General features: G+C 39.4%; 1 protein-coding gene across 1 annotated transcript in view; it reads left to right on the top strand.

Moving 5' to 3' along the window:
- The window catches only part of VCL (vinculin), a gene marked incomplete at its 5' end in the record, with an annotated part of 38,118 nt that extends 21,727 nt beyond the window's left edge, over positions 1-16,391 (top strand). Inside the window, 11 exons of the mRNA XM_009877108.1 lie at positions 78-268; positions 2,718-2,917; positions 3,408-3,536; positions 4,532-4,681; positions 5,295-5,403; positions 7,082-7,384; positions 8,266-8,390; positions 8,711-8,896; positions 13,978-14,181; positions 14,798-14,902; positions 15,644-16,391. Of these exons, the coding sequence (XP_009875410.1) occupies positions 78-268; positions 2,718-2,917; positions 3,408-3,536; positions 4,532-4,681; positions 5,295-5,403; positions 7,082-7,384; positions 8,266-8,390; positions 8,711-8,896; positions 13,978-14,181; positions 14,798-14,902; positions 15,644-15,790 (1,849 nt within the window). The remainder of the gene's footprint in view (positions 1-77; positions 269-2,717; positions 2,918-3,407; positions 3,537-4,531; positions 4,682-5,294; positions 5,404-7,081; positions 7,385-8,265; positions 8,391-8,710; positions 8,897-13,977; positions 14,182-14,797; positions 14,903-15,643) is intronic.
- Between the last annotated feature and the right edge of the window lie 742 nt (positions 16,392-17,133).

Below are 17,133 nucleotides of genomic sequence, written 5' to 3'. Positions count from 1 at the left end.
CCTGCTGAGTTTGAAACTAGCTATGAATGCTTATATGACTCTACTCTTTTCTTAGTTTTTTTTTTTTAAATCCTTAGTGGGAAAGGTGACTCTCCTGAGGCCCGTGCTTTGGCTAAGCAAATAGCTACATCACTGCAGAATTTACAGTCCAAAACAAACAGGGCTGTAGCAAATACTAGGCCAGTTAAAGCAGCTGTCCATTTGGAGGGCAAGATTGAGCAAGCTCAGAGGTGGATAGACAATCCTACGGTTGCTGATCGGGGAGTAGGTAAGTGTTGATATGTGCTCTTCCTCCCACAGTGTTATGGTTCGACTTGTTAATTTTTATGACTGAAACTACCGGTCCTGAGATGCTGCGGGTGCATAGGATCTCTCCACTGATGTGGAGACCTGCAGTTAGTGGCTGCAGGTTTATAGCCAAGGCTTGGCTGCAGTAGTATTGAACCAATTTGGCCCATGATTCTCTCTGTGTTCTGGAAAGAACAGGAAAAGGAAAATGTGTCCTGCAAAACATACAAGCTTTGGACTGCTCCTTACTCTTATTATCATGCAAATATAGTATCTCCAACAATTTGAGTAAGTCCTTCAGAGAGAAGAAAAACATTTATAAACCTAACCTAGAAATATCACTTCTTGTGTAGCTTCTGGGTTATCTCAGGAGAATGCTACTTAATCAAAGAGAAAGGTGATCTGAGAATCCAAGAGTGCTGTCAGTGAGTGTAGAACTACTGTTCATGAGTTGCTCTACTGAGAGCTAATTACAAACTATCCACAAACCATTTCTGAAATTTCCTACTTAGCTACTTCAGATGCTGTTGCAAGTAGGTGTATGAAGCTTGAAAACTGCGTTTAGTAGTTGTTCCCTTGGCAATTAAGTCTGAGCAGTGCAGCTGATAATAATGAGTGGAAACATGCCTTTGTAAGAAGTAATATAATGGCAAACTTTTAATACCTCTTTCTCCCAAGTTTCCTGGCTGTCCAGATAACTTGTGTTTTTGTGAATTGCCAGTGACAGACCCTTGAATTAAGGATTTAGTGGTGTTGATAGCTTGGACGCTTGTGAAGTGTAAATTTATGTGCAAAATTTTAAACAGAATAGAAGAGTTCCATGTTTTGACACTTTATGATGAGCCAGTTGCACACAGAATGAAAAGACCAAGAAGGTGATAGATAAGCCTCATGAAATGTTTTGGCAGTGGCTAATTTTGATGTTCCTCTTGAATCTGTGAGGTGGTTGGCTCAAAAAAGCACAAAACCTAAACTTAATTTTTATTATTTTTATTTGAATATAAAGATAAACTAAAATCCCCCTTGAAATCTGTTAAGTGCCTAGTTAATTGTGAGGCTTGCGTATACACTGACAAGTTGCTGAAGGAACTGAAATTTCTCAACACTGGCTATATGCTACAGAATCGAATCAATTGCTGGAGTAATACATTTGACAAAAATGTGTCAAGAGATGCAAAATGTCCCGTAATTTTAATGTTTCTAGTTTAATAAAAAAATAATCTTGTTGTAACATGATGTCACTCTACATTTTTTTTTAAATTTATGTGTCTTTCACTTGCATTGGCATTTGGTATATTTAAAATAACGACTCAGTTTTGTGCTCCCTTCAGTCTGGACAGCGCTTCTGGTAGAATTTGGCCTGATATTTTCAGTGCTACAATAGTGTGAAAATACTTCAGTGTTCTCTGCAGTAGTAATGAGAAGGCTGCAAGTAACTCTACAGAGTAGTCTGTTCACAGGGTAGTCTTTGAACATAAAATGAATTTTGAACTAACAAGAGCATAGAGAGTAACAAGATGGCAGAATTTGTATTTTATTTTATAAACACATGAGCCATTTCAGTAATGTTAGGTGCTACAAGTATTTGCCTACAGTCACGCTATGAATTATGCTGGCTAAGGGATGATTGAAATAACTGCAGTTGGCAGGTACAAACTAGGCAAGATTTACTAAAATCCTCAGCCGATGTGTAAAGTGTCCTTGCTTGGCTACACTTACCTTAAAAGGATTCTTCAGTAGTCTTTTGATTTTTCAAGGACTTCTTTTAAAAGAATACTGTTATATTATTAAAGGAACAGAAGAGTGTATTCTTGTGAAAGAACAAGAAGTGTCTGTAAGTGAATGAATGAAATTATCCACTCTAAAAATAAATGTTTTTATAGAAACTTTTGACACACTGTGGAGGCTTTAAGGGTTTGGGGTTGTTTGGTTGGTTTTTTTCTCTCTCCCCACCAATACTGGGCACTTGACACTTCTTGCAATTTCTGGGATCCTGGGAGAGGGTATTCTGTTTTTTCTTTAGTTTTGTACTTGGTTTTTCTCCATCTCTTCTTGCTCATCTTCTAATGACTTGTAATGATGTGGAGGTGAATTGCATTAGGTGTTACTTTCAAACGCTTTCTATTGGAGTCAATAGGTGAGTTATGTCGTAATACCTGGCAGATGTAATGGTTAATCTCTGTCACGCCAGCCTAGTTAAAAAAAAGATGCATCTCTAGCCAGAATTACTGTAATAAGCAAAAAGAGACTGATGAAAGTTGAATTCCTCCATGGGTTTGAACTGCAATTATGCAATTATAACCTCCAGAAGACCCTTTCCACTACCTAGAAAGATGTTCTTAAAACCTGAAGAATTCCGAAGTGTCACTTGGGCTTTGAATTTTTTTATGCTGTTGTATGTTAATGCAGCATGATTCCTTCCACTGTAGGCCAGGCAGCAGTTCGGGGTCTGGTTGCAGAAGGTCGTCGTTTAGCCAATGTCATGATGGGACCTTATCGTCAAGACCTGCTTGCCAAGTGTGACCGTGTAGACCAGCTGGCTGCTCAGCTGGCTGACCTGGCCGCAAGAGGGGAGGGAGAATCTCCTCAGGCCAAGGCAATCGCTGCTCAGCTTCAGGACTCATTGAAGGTAAAAATCTGCTCTTACACACTGAAACACGGTGTGCTCACGTATTTGCACTCCTCCAATAAAGTGCTCGTGCATGACGAGGAGTAATAAAAACAAAAGTGTGGCAAAAAAACCTGCTGGCTTAGCTGAGATGCTTAAAGCAAACTTTCTACAAAGGCCTTGATACTGAACTATGGAGATTAATTCTAAACGAACAGTTTAGAAGTAAAATCAAAGTCTCATCTGAAAAGAAAATATCATGCTAGCATTGCAGTTTTGAGGGGCAAGGTCTTAAATTGTGCTATTCATGGTTTCTGATGCTGCTTCAAGGTGTACATAAACTTGTATAAAGTGATTCATCGATCATGCTTTTAAGATAATTTTATCTTAATGGCTGCCCTTGTAATGGGCTTTTTGCAAGAAGATGTTTTATGAGTTTTGAATCCCTTCAGACTTAATATTCCTCCATCATATGCTAATAATATTTCTTTTTTTTTTTTTTTTTTCCAAGGATCTTAAATCACGGATGCAAGAGGCAATGACCCAGGAGGTTTCTGATGTTTTTAGTGACACCACAACTCCTATTAAATTGTTAGCGGTAGCAGCCACTGCTCCCTCTGATGCTCCCAATAGAGAAGAGGCAAGTATACCCAGGTGGTCTTTTTCCCATATGAAGCTTCAGTTACTATTTAATTTTACCTGAATTGATATTTTGAAAAATGAATCAGTGTTTTGAAAAAAGAATTGGTATTTTCTTGAACTTGTGATACATGCTTATTAATTCTGACAGCATAATGATTACCATGTAAATCTCTCTGGACTCTTGGAGATTGTGAATTGTGCTGTACATCACTGGAAATTGTATTGGCCCTGGCTTAAGCAATGGCAAAGATTTTTCCTCTCTGGTATTTGTATCCCGCTGCCTTCAGTGTGCTAAAACTTCCTGTGCAAAAATCACTGATGCACTAGTTAGTGGATTATGTATCTCAACATTATATCAGCTAATTAGCCAAATTCATGACAATACTGATCTACACATTTAACCTGTTGTCTTGCTGGATAATGTTTCCTGTACTGCAAAGTGTGTTGGGCAGCTCTGTTTGGCTAGTTGGTTTGAACACGATCAAAATGATTCTCGGGGCCTTGGAATTTAGATTTATGACAGGATAGTTTTTTGTTCTGTGCCTTGAATAACTAAGGACTGTGGAAGGAGGAATTTATTTTTTTTCAATGTGAAGCCTGAATTTTTAGGGTAAAAACCTGTATTTATCTTCTGAATATAGTTACTTTTGGATTGTGGGTTTGAAGATTAATCTCTAAGCTAAACCAGTTTTAACACAGGATTTGATACAGCAGTAGTCGTGAGGAATTAGTGTACTTACTACCACACTTTATATCTTTGAGATATTATACTTTGTTCCCCAGATACGTTAGTATAGAAAAAGTCCAGTAATGTAAAGAAGAAAAAAGAAAGGAAAAAGGCAGAAAAAGCATTTGTATCCTCTCAGAAGATGAATTAAGTTTGGATGCTATGAAGGTGTCTCTGGTATCTGATGCCTTGAAGAAACCGTATATTCTGTTAGGGAAGTTAGACTTTTTTAATGTTGTTGTTGGTTTTCTTTTTCTCACAACTAGGTGTTTGATGAAAGAGCAGCAAACTTTGAAAACCATGCTGCTAGACTGGGAGCTACGGCAGAAAAAGCAGCTGCAGTTGGAACTGCAAATAAAACAACTGTGGAGGGCATTCAGGCAACGGTGAAGTCAGCAAGGGAACTTACCCCACAGGTTTGCTTCCTTAGTCTCGAAGGGATATTAAAAGGACTGGGGACAACTTCTGTGGGATTTTCTTTATGCTTTTGTTCTCAGAGATATTAATACAAGCGAAAAACATAATGCTGGCAGCTTTAAAAGGGGAATGGCAAATACTTGTGTATGTGATACCGAGTAGAAGAAGCAAATTAAATGGCATGCCTTACTCTTCAACTTTTGGATAGAAGTGTTTAGTAACTTATCCTTGGAACAAAATTACTTTGAAGCTTAGTAAAATATGTATATGAAAAAAATCCTCTTTAATGAATTTTTTTCCTCCAAACTAAACTTTCATCCAAAGTTTTGGCAGTGTAGTAAGTATTGTACTTAAGTGCTTTCAAGAAGAGTTTTTAAGTTATAGTAGCATGTAGTTGAGCTTTAGAATAAAAAGTATTTGTGTCAGATTCCAGAAGTTCATTTATTCCAGAAGTAAATCTTCAAGCAGCTAGTTGTTGAACTAGAATTAACGAGCTAGTATTCTAAATGAGGAGCTACATGTACATTCCTGAAGAAACAATTGCATTTTCAAGAATGTGTGATATTGTTATATCATGATATTTCTGTAATTAAATATGTTTTCTATTGGTAGGTAGTATCAGCTGCTCGTATCCTCCTGAGAAATCCTGGAAATCAAGCTGCTTATGAACATTTTGAGACCATGAAAAACCAATGGATTGATAATGTAGAAAAAATGACAGGTAAAGTAGGAATTTCTGTTGAATATTATGCTTGAGGCTAACTAGCTGGTAGAGATTATTTTCCCCATTCTGTTTGGATTGATGAAACACACATAAGACTAATGACTGATTAAAAATAATTGAAGTGGGAGTGTTCTCTTTGACTCCAGAAATACATATGTGGTACAGCATAAACAAAATAGCTTACTTCATATGTGATAATTTTGAGCTGTGGGTTAGCAAATTCAGCCTTGGGGTTTTTTTTGTGGGAAAAACAGGACATGAGGACAGATAATGAAGTGAGGATAAGAAAACCTGTTCAAAATGATGTAACAGCTTGATAAAACCGGTGAATAAAACAAACATACTGATCTGCCGAGACACTGAAATGTTTCAGTCCTTCCAGAAATGTTTCAGTCCTTTCAGATACTTTGCACTGGTCTGCTAATCTTCTGACTGTACGGTACCTCCTTGTCACAGGTTAGGGCTGGGCTGGCCACTGAACACTGACAGATGCTCTTTAACCCCTCTCCCTCCCAAAAAGGGAAGGGAATGAGGCAGAGAGACTTATGAACTGGAAAATCAAACTAAAACAGCTTAAGTAAACAATAATAGTACTGATAAGGGAAAGAATGAAAGATGTACAAAACCAATACTGAACCCTGCTAGCAACCCCCACTGATGCTGCAGAGCAGGCGGCACCAGGGAAGCCCCAGGCTCAGCAGCAGAAGGGAGCTGGGTACAGGAGCTGGATTTGGGAACTCAGGATTGGGATCAAAGGCAGAAGAATGGATGAGTCCTCCTTGAATGCTGGCCACTGAAGAAAAGGACTTAACCCCTGTGATTCCTCAGTTTTATACTGATTATGTTGTATATGGAAGGAAATACTTTTGTTGATCCCATGTCTGTTCCTCACTGAAGGTGGAACCTTTACTTCTGTGCATCACCTCTGACTTCCTGGCACCCTCAACATATTACACAATATCCAGCAGTGACCTTGGTCACTATAGGAGCAAGTGTAAGCGAGAGCCTTTCTGCACCCCATTCCCTCACAGTAACTATAAATATCAGACATTGTCACTTCTGGTAGCAGTCACTGGCTACAGAAAACTTGTTGTTAACTTCAGAAAGTGCAGCCTCTTAGAAGAGACTGAGCTGAAAAAATCACTGAACAGAATTGGGTCTGTTTAGCTCAAATCAGGACATTCCACCCCTTATTCCATACCATTCGTGTCGTATCACTAGCCTCTCCATCTCTGTAATTAAATTATTTGTATTTTACATCTTACTGCCTTGTCACTATAACACCCCTAAGTAACAGCACAGGGAGAGATATATTTCCTTTTGAATGAATGGGAGAGATCCCCAAAGTACTGAATATGCTTGAAGAAATTTGGTGGGAGGAAGGAATCTCTGCTGCATGTACTGTGTAAGCCAGTTCTTGTCTCAAGCAACATTCCATGGTAGATGAGTTAGAGCTTGGTGTGTCATTAGTGGGAACAAGCTTGACCATGGTTACAGAGGTACTGATAATCACAAGTAGAACTGCAGCAATACATTTTGGTCTGATTTCCATGTTCTCTTCTGCCTCTCCGCACCCCCTAGTTTGGAAATACTCTTTGTGAACAGTCTCTGGAATACCAAATATCCCTTTCCACAGGTGAAACTAGGACATTAATGTGTTTATATTTTGTTCTAGGGTTGGTGGATGAAGCCATTGATACCAAGTCTTTGTTGGATGCATCAGAAGAGGCTATTAAGAAAGATCTTGATAAATGTAAAGTTGCGATGGCCAACATGCAACCTCAGATGCTTGTAGCTGGTGCCACCAGCATTGCTAGACGAGCAAACCGCATCCTACTGGTAGCAAAAAGGGAGGTTGAAAATTCAGAAGACCCTAAATTCCGGGAGGCTGTTAAAGCAGCCTCTGATGAGCTAAGCAAAACTATATCACCGATGGTAATGGATGCAAAAGCTGTGGCAGGAAACATTTCTGACCCTGGTAAGGATTCAGTTGGCTGATTTCAAGTGTGTGTTTTAGTGGCTGAAGATGATGGGAGGTAGTGCTCATTTTGTCTTGCACAGCTATGTATCTATCCTCTTTTATACAAAATTTGTGCACAGTTCAATCCCAGAATGGTAGAATCATAGAATGATTTCATTTGGAAGGGACCTCAAAGATCATCTAGTTCCAAACCCCTGCCATGGGCAGGGACATCTCCCACTAGATCAGGTTGCTCAATGCTCCATCCAGCCTGGCCTTGAACAGTTCCAGGGATGGAGCGTCCACAGCCTCCCTGGGCAACCTGTTCCAGTGCTTCATCACCCTCAGGGTAAAGAACTTCTTCCTAATGTCTAGTCTAAACCTACACTCTTGCAGCTTCCACACATTGCGCCTCATCCTATTGCTACAGGCCCTTGTAAAAAGTCTCTCCCCATCAAGGTCACACCATTAATTGCTGAATTTTACACTTTTAAAATGCAATCAAAGATCTTTGGCATGTTCAAGGGAGAAGGATTCAGTACTCTAATTTATGATGTAGTTTCATAATCTTTATTACAAGTATTTGTTACTAATTATCGGTAGTACTACTGTATATAAGAAAATATTACATAATTTCTTTTATTCTAGAAGTTGTTTTGGGAATTACTTTGGCTATTGGTAATGGCTATCACTCAGCCTAGGCTTTATTTTATTCATGTTACCTATGACACTAATATTTCAAACATGTAAATCTACTGTAAGCAGTGTGGTACTTTAAACATCTTTTCATGGATAAAAGTATTTGGTGCAGTACACTATAGAGGTAATTTTTTGGGGTAGTGCTGCAGTTCTAAATACTATAGAATGCTATTAAACTGGTAATGGGATTTTTTGTTCAGGTTTGCAGAAGAGTTTCTTAGACTCTGGATACAGAATTCTGGGAGCTGTGGCCAAAGTCAGAGAAGCCTTCCAGCCTCAGGAACCAGATTTTCCCCCTCCTCCTCCTGACCTTGAGCAGCTTCATGTAAGTGCAGCACAGTTTGTAATAGAATACATGGTTGTCACTGACATGCGGATTGCACACTGAAATGACTTGAGTGTGTTTTTATTCCTTAGAAATAAAATGCATTTTCTGGCAAGCCATGCATACATGTAGCCTTAAGTCTAAAGAAAACCCCACCAATCCAGCTTTCAAAAAAGAGATTAGAACATGATATATCTTTTAACAGTGTGCACTTGAAAAAAATTGGAAAATGCATGAAGTCATACAATCATGTCTTGCCATCCTTGACTTGGTCTGTGTGTTATTTCCATGTACTGAATGAGATTTTTTGCTGTTCTTAGCTGACCGATGAGCTTGCTCCTCCGAAACCACCACTTCCAGAAGGTGAGGTTCCCCCACCCAGACCACCACCACCTGAAGAAAAGGATGAGGAGTTCCCTGAGCAGAAAGCAGGAGAAGCGATTAATCAGCCCATGATGATGGCTGCCAGGCAGTTACATGACGAAGCCCGGAAATGGTCTAGCAAGGTAGGAAGGTGTTATACGTATCTTGTGCTAAATAAATAAATAACAAAAATTACTTTTTCTTTTTGGAGCAATGTGTTTGGCCCGAAATCAGTTCTCTCAATGACAGAGAAGGTCTTTTGTAGACTAAAGAGTGAAAACACTGCCATAGGAAGAATTAGAAACCCTTTTAAGTTCAGATTGAACTAGGGTCAACTTTTCTAATACTCAGAATTGCTAGAATGCTTTGCTGACATACTTCTGTGAACACAAATATGCCTTGTATGCTAAGCTGTTTATGATCCTTGGTGCTAGTATTGCCTAGAGAGCCACTAATGTGTTCGCTGTTCTAGGCTGACAAGCTTGTTGCTTTATTTGAGTGACTTTGAAAAGTCTGTATGGATGATGTGGATGCCAGCTGCAGGAATCGTGAGCTGGTTTGTCTTAATTCTGGAAGGAGCTGTGAGTTACTTGAATCTGGTGGATTTACGATTGGAAAAGAGACTGGTCTGGTCTCATTCTTTTTTGTATTAAGTTGCACTCGCTATCCAGGCCAAAATTCTTAATTTCCTTACGATTTCAGTGCTATGATAAAGCAGCATGAACTCATCAGTCTTATAATAATAGAACTTTTTTGATTTCCCCCTTTTTCTTTTCCCCAAAGCTGCATTTTTCCTCTGGCTGCAGCTGAGTAGTAACTTCTGAAGTTTAGGCTTCTGTAGGTAGAAATTAAAGGTCAGAATTTGGCTTTTAAAATTTCCACCTTTTTTTTCTCCTCCAAGCTAGATGGTGGATGAGAAAAACTTGAATAGCTTACAGAATCAACTTCAGTGCCTTGAATTTAAGGAACATCTGTTTTGAAAGTACAAATAGTGTCTCTTCCATGAAATGAAAAGCTCTATTTTCCCCATACTTCTGGATATACCACTATGTGTTATTTATAAGGGGATAGTACTGGAGCATATGTCATCTCGGAGAGGTGGTTTTGAGGCCAAAAGCCTTAAGTTCAATTTCCTGAAAGTGTTTCGATGTCTGAATCCCAAAATGAGTAACTTAACAGTACACAGTAGATGCTTTGACTATATAGGTACTAAATTACCTATATATACTACATGCATTCTAAACTAAATAATGCAACTGTTCAAATATTTCTCTGTTATTCTGACAGCATGTTTTGGGGAAGAAGTTTTACAAACCATTTTTATAGTCTCTGAAGTCACCTATTGGGTGGAAGAGGGTTTGGAGAGGGCTACTGAGGAACACGGGTTAGACCTGAAAAGACATAACTAGAAGGTCTTGCTCATACTAAATCAGATAGATGGTCACAACTGTCATCTGCTTTTTTCTCTAGTCTACTGGTACTTTACCATGTGTTATGCTTAAAGGGGTGTGAGAAATACCTAGTCTTTAAAAATCTTTTGATAACATTCTTCGTTCTTGTAAGATTTAAAATAGATGTGATTTTTCTCCTTCTTTACAAAAACTCCAGTGACTGGATTCTGGGCTTTCATGTACTCTGTTTTTCTCATGGAGCATAAACTGAATACTGTTTACTGTCGAGCTTTCCCTGCCTTTCCCCCCTCGTTTGGATAAATCGGAGAATAAGGGCTACTTGCAAACTTTTCATTACGTTAAGACTTAAATAGAAGTTGTCTTTGAAGATGAGTTGATGAGGCTATACGTAAAACTTGCAACTTCCTTCCCAAACTTGTCCGTTTTCATTGGTGTAGACATGTTGAGGGTTTTTTTCTATAAACTGATATATATTAAGTAAAACACAGTTGAAAATGCGTAGGTTTTGGTAAGGGTAATTTGACTTATCATGCTTGGCTTTAGACAAAGAAAGAATTAGTAAACTCATAGACCGCTTTTGTGTTGAAATGCTACTGTATTATGAACACCTGTATCATTATACCACTTACCTCTTCCTTGTGATCTACCCTAATGCAATGTATTTGCTTGAATCCTCTTGGGTTTGTTTTATTTGAAGGTAATGGATACAACATATTGTGGCAAAACAGTATCATACACTTCATAATCCTGTTATTCTACTAATTCTGTTTCAATCTTTAAGAACTGTAATATTCACAGCATTCATAACATTCAGTATCACCATCTCTTCATAACTCGGTTTTGTTCTTTTTCATGTTATCTGAGGTACTTCAAGACTCACTTCTACAGTGTCTCCCATTCCACCTTTTTTTTTTAAATTTTACAGCAAGCAGTGTGTGTGTGTGTGTGTGTGTATTTTGTGGTCCTGCCTATCTTTTCTTATCATGTATATGTAAAGGGGCTTCCATACAAAGCTCTCTATCTGCACAAATGCCACAGTTGTCAGCTGCTGTGCCTGCTTCTATGCAGTCAAAATGGCTTTCATTGAAAAGTTCATTCATTTCACCATTGTCTTGCCAGAAAAATGTTGTTCTTCAAGTCAGCCTCTGTCTACACAGGCTGTATACTCAGATGAAAAATGTTGCTGCATCTTTGAATTGTAACTTCTTAATATTTTTTGGTAACTTTGGTTCACAGGTTTTGTTTCCTTCTGCTAATCTTGTATTCCTTCCCTTCCTCCCTCTGACCTGATCCTAGAGCTGCCTTGTCAGATCCTGAGAGACCAAGAGGATGTTTTGGTCGCTAAAACAGCTCAGTTCATGCTCTTCTACCAAATTCTGCTTCTTGTACTAACTGTCCCCTGTTTCTCCACCCTTGCTGCCACCTGCAAAGCCTGATGTGACTGTGATTAATGAAGCGGCTGAGGCTGGTGTAGATGTAGATGAGGAGGATGATGCAGATGTTGAATTCACTCTCCCCTCTGACATTGAAGATGATTACGAGCCTGAGCTGCTGTTAATGCCAACCAATCAGCCCGTTAACCAGCCCATTCTGGCTGCTGCTCAGTCTCTACATCGGGAAGCAACCAAGTGGTCTAGTAAGGTACTCCTGAGTCCTCCCGGGGACTGATCCGTGTGCATCCAGCCATTGGGAACGCTGACACATTTGCATCACTCTTGATCTCTGCTGGGCCCCACCATTCTGAATGAATAAGTGTGTCTGCACTTCATTTTAAGGACTGAGAGTGGCTTCACGAGTTTGCTAGATCTGTTTGTTGGTGCTGGATTGAAGCTTGATCTGGGTCACTTATTAATATTCAAAGGCTTCCTCTCCCTTTGCATCTGCCTGTTCTTTGTTATGGCAGCTCTCAAATTGTAATAGGGGTTGCCTTCCCTCCCCCTCGTTCTTTTTTCCATTCACTTGGGCTACCTGGGAAGCCATGGTTAATGGTTTCTTAATGACTTCCAGACACAACTGAGTATACAGCATCCAAGAAGTCATTTAACGTGTCTGTTGTGCTTTGCCTCCATTGATGCCATCAATTAAAATACCTCCCAGCAAGGAATGGCTTTGTGTAGCAGTGTTTATGGAGGAGGACTGACTGTCTGCTGGCTTGCACTTGGCTGTGTTGCAAATGCTGGTCTTGAGAGGATTCTTTCATGAAGAAGCTGCACTGACTGCTCGTAGCTGCCGAACTCAGATTGTGTTTACGTGGAAGCAGTGGAAATCTAACATGACGTTCAGATGTTCACAAGTAGCCTGTCTCTTCTGTCTAAGCACAAATGTTTGCAAAACTGGTCACTTTTTGTAGCATGCTGCAAAAAAGGTTGGTGTCCTGTAACAAAGGTTAGAGGTGGGTGTATGTATATGTGTGTGTGTATTTACATAGATATACTAAACTATTTTAATAAAAAGGGCTTTAAAAATGTTGTTGTCCTTTTCAGATTCTGATGCTCGGATAACTTGTTAGAGGGCTTCTTAAATGACACTGGTCCTATTTTTTGATCTTCCTACATGAAAACATGGAAAAGCTTTGTGTTATGTCTTTTGCATCCTAGCTGGTTATACTAGCAAACTGTTTAGCTCTTAGGTCACAGTAACAAATGGTTCATTCTTTTTGTCACCTGTATCTGTGAACATCTGAGATCTTCTTGAATTTGCTAGTAATGAGTCATGGAAGTATGTGCACAGGGCTAGAGAATGTGTTTGCCAAGTTGGGTCCTTGCTGTGTATCATTTGCTCTGAACTTCATCAGCCATTAATTGTGGAATTATACCGAGAAAGGAGTGTGCTAATACTGAAACTGACTCTGCTAGTATTTCATCCACACAGGAATGCTTCATAGCACCAAACACTTTGCTTCTATCAACTTTGTCTGCAAAACTGAATCTAAATACACTAACATGCTACTAACAACTGATCATCTAGGTCTGCTTTTTCTTGCACTAGGTTTCCCTCTGGAACAGTGTGTAAGAAATGGTTTTCCCTTGGTCATACTTGAGTCACGTTTCAAGTATTCTGTGACTGTAATCTTGATGTACAAGAAATCTGGATTTTAATGTAAGAATCATCACTACATTATGAACTACCATGTTCTCTCCTGTAACCTTTGTTTTACAGGGGGAGATTTTGTCAGAAAGGAAGACTTATTTTCAAGGAATAACTTTTTTTCTAAAGCAAAGTAATAGTTGCATCTCATTTCCACATTACCTGTGACAATAATTTTTGTACGTTACAGATTCTCTTCCATTTATCCTCTAGCAGTATAGCAGTATAGCTGATGCTTTAACACCTTCAGTTTCAGATACCACTGAAACCTTTGTGCTTGACTGTTAGGACTACACTGTTTAACTTAATTGGTGCTATTTGATTTAACAAGCTATTTAGCACACTTAATTAAAATAAACTAATAAAAGAGGCTTTTTTTTTTTTTTGAGAACTGGAATTTGAAATACTAATAACATGCTTTATCTTAAAACCTAGCAAGCAGAGCAATAACTCTCATTCCATGGACAAACTAACACTCTTCTTGACCACTTCTTTTCCAGTTTTGAAGCAAACTTTTTTTCTGAGTGTTAGGAAGAAAAATGTTAGGAACATAATTAATACAGATCTTCCTTGTTCCTTGAAGAAAGCTCTTCTGTGTTCACAAATGGTTCTTCCATCCTTAACTTCCTGAAAGGGTTGCCACCAAAATGTAGACTGCTGTTCCGTCATGACTTCTGGGGAGCTTCTGTCCTGGCACAAGCACTAACTCCTGGTGTTCTCTTCAGGGTAACGACATCATTGCTGCTGCCAAACGCATGGCGCTGCTCATGGCAGAGATGTCGCGCCTGGTGAGAGGAGGCAGCGGGAACAAGCGCGCCCTGATTCAGTGTGCGAAGGATATTGCGAAAGCGTCGGATGAAGTCACTCGACTCGCCAAGGAGGTGGCAAAGCAATGCACTGACAAGCGCATTAGAACAAACCTCCTGCAGGTAATAACTCAACTTGTAAATGCCTCCAATACTTTTTTCTTTTTTTTTTCCTCCCCTGCTGTCCCTCTCTTAGTGTGAGCAGAGGAATCGTAGCAGTAAACGACGTGTATCTTTCCTTGGCTTGTAAAGGTTTGTCAGGGTCTGTCTGTTTTTAGATCCCATGGCCACATATATTCTGTCAAGTCAGGATTTGTTTACAGGTAAGTGGAAGATACTAGTGTCCAAAGAGGTTTTGAAAACTACAGTGCTATGAACACTGCTCTGCCCTAGGCCTGCATTGCTTTGTATTTCATCTGCTCACTCCTTTGTATCAAAGCACAGTAGCAGAAATATAACACTCCTTAGTTTTTTCAGTCTTGGCCAAACATGCATTGTCCCGTTCCTTGAGGAATATCTTGGGGAAAGCAAAAATACGGCTCCATCCCAAAAATTCCCAAAGCAAGAGTAAGATTCAAGTCTCCTACCATTATTTGTCTTAAAGTCTTGAAGGTTTAAAGATCCCCACTGTGCTTACTCCTTATCCAATAGTAAAACAAAATCAAAACTTTTATCTGAAAAAAAGCTATATAATGCGTTGGTTTAGTTACAGTGTGGTGTGTTTATCCCCATTCCTTAGGTCTGTGAGCGAATCCCAACCATCAGTACACAACTGAAAATTCTCTCCACTGTCAAAGCTACCATGCTGGGCAGAACTAATATTAGCGATGAAGAGTCGGAACAGGTAAGAGGTGTGAAAACTGATGGTAGTGTGGAATTGTTGATCAATTTTTTTTTTTTTTGGAAAAATATACAACATCTCTATCAGGTGTGGGAACTCAATATCTGAAAGCTTACCTCAGATGTTTGGTGAAGATATATTAGTATAGCACCTTAATTTCTGACTCCAAAATACAGTTTAACAGAAGAACATGAATCCTTCCGAAGCTGAAAAGCTACTCTGGTTTGACCTTTAAGGTCCCTTCCAACCCTGTCAGTTCTGTGATCCTATGAACAATTCGTGAATCGACTTGATTGACCTGCAGAAAGCCGAGGAGGGCAGAGCTTGTTCCTTTGAGCGTGGTAGAGGGGAGCACTGCTCTCTGGTGGGCTGCGGTGGAAATACTTACTCTCCTACAACTTTGAGCACTCGTCCTGCAGTTCTGTTGGTTTCCTCATGCAGGTTTTCAGTTGAGATCCTGCAGTTTTGGATTCTGAGAGGGATTATTTTACTTTGAGATACTATTCTTTTATTCCGATTTTGCACAAATAGAGAGGGAGAAATGGGAAAGGCTTGGTATGAGTCAGGGTCACACTTGCTGTTTCCAGAGGCTAGTTGTTTCATTTACGTTTTCTGTAGCTTAAAACAGCAATAAACTGACTTAAGATGCTGATACTGGGAGTCCTCTTGCACACTGGGTTCCCATGCTGCTGTGCTGAATGTGGCATTTACTAATACAGTGGAAATTTTTCTTTTTCTTGACAGGCAACCGAGATGTTGGTTCATAACGCCCAGAATCTCATGCAGTCTGTCAAGGAAACTGTGAGAGAAGCTGAAGCAGCATCCATTAAGATAAGAACAGATGCTGGATTCACTCTTCGCTGGGTCAGGAAGACCCCCTGGTATCAGTAAACACTTGCCACATGAGTATTGTTTCCTGTAACATAAAATGCCTTTTTTGGAAACAGAAGAGAGATATTAACAGCAAAAGGTGCTGTATACGTGAGCTAAAGATTAGCTCATGCTAATGCCCCATTCTAAGGGTATGAGTTATAGGAGAACGCATTTCGAGTGTCTTCGGAACACATTTGGATATCGAACACCTCAAAATTGCTTCTGATAGTAGACAGTTCATATATTTTTTTTAATTTTTTTTTTCTTTTGAAGATTCTCTCCATGAATTCTGTATTCCCGGAAGCACATTTCATTTATGCACTGTATATTCTGGTAGTTTCCATGTGATGTTATGAAACATGGACCTCACTTTATACCTGTATTGAGAGTCTAGAACACTACTGGTTACTTGGCAGGTTTTTAGGGACAATCATTGATACAGAAACGTTCAGCTTTTCAACAGGATTTTAGCTGGCTGCTCTTCAACCATGCAGAAGCGATAGAAGGTGTGGGGTTTTCTTTAATTTAAAAGGAGTGAGATGGGGCAGCTGAACAGTGGTAAACATGGTGAAAACTTCATGTCTGAAATGATATTTTTTTGCTTGTGACTTTTTTTGCCTGGCAACAGTACTTTAACAAAAACTGGAGCTGTCTTTGTCACCCTCCTGTCACCCTGTAGGTAGGCATTCCAGAACTCCTGTACTGTACTGAAATGCTTTGCACTGGGTGTTAATGGCACACTCACTGCTGACCTTAAATCATGGAACTCTCTCCTTCTTGCTCAATTCAGTAATGCCTTCAGTTGAGAAGTCCTGGTTCTCTTAAGCTAGCTGCATGCCCAGGACCAGAACATGCCACATGATGGCTCTTTCCTTTTGAAAACCAAACAAGCACATGCAATTACTCATTTTCAAGTTCTAGTAATAGTGAATCAAACGAAGAGTTATTGTATCTTTAAAAAAAACAGCCACAAAATCACAATAACCCCTCTCAAATTCTTCTCCTCTATTACTAAAATATTTTGGGATGCTTTTATCCTTCCATAATTACACATGCTTTTGTGTGTGTGTATATATATACATACACACATAATAATTACTTCAGGATCTCTTTTGGCATGTGACAGAAAGGAGAATTATTGTTTTTGGAAAGAAATCTCTGTACCTTTGCAAGGAACCTTGCAGACGGACCTCATGACAGCCTCTTAATTTGCTGAGAATTTTTGTGTGATCAAACCCACCTTTAAGAGAAGTGCCCTCGTGGAAAAACTGCTCAGTCTTAACAGCTCAGAGGAAGAGCCACACAAGGCAGTTGGCTGCCCTTTACCTGTCTGCAACAATTCTTCCCCTCCAGCCCCCCCT

Source organism: Apaloderma vittatum, unplaced genomic scaffold (genome assembly GCF_000703405.1).
Source record: "Apaloderma vittatum isolate BGI_N311 unplaced genomic scaffold, ASM70340v1 scaffold5569, whole genome shotgun sequence".
Taxonomy (NCBI): domain Eukaryota; kingdom Metazoa; phylum Chordata; class Aves; order Trogoniformes; family Trogonidae; genus Apaloderma; species Apaloderma vittatum.
The sequence above is the reverse complement of the archived record's forward strand: the minus strand, read 5'-3'. Positions and strand labels throughout refer to the sequence as shown.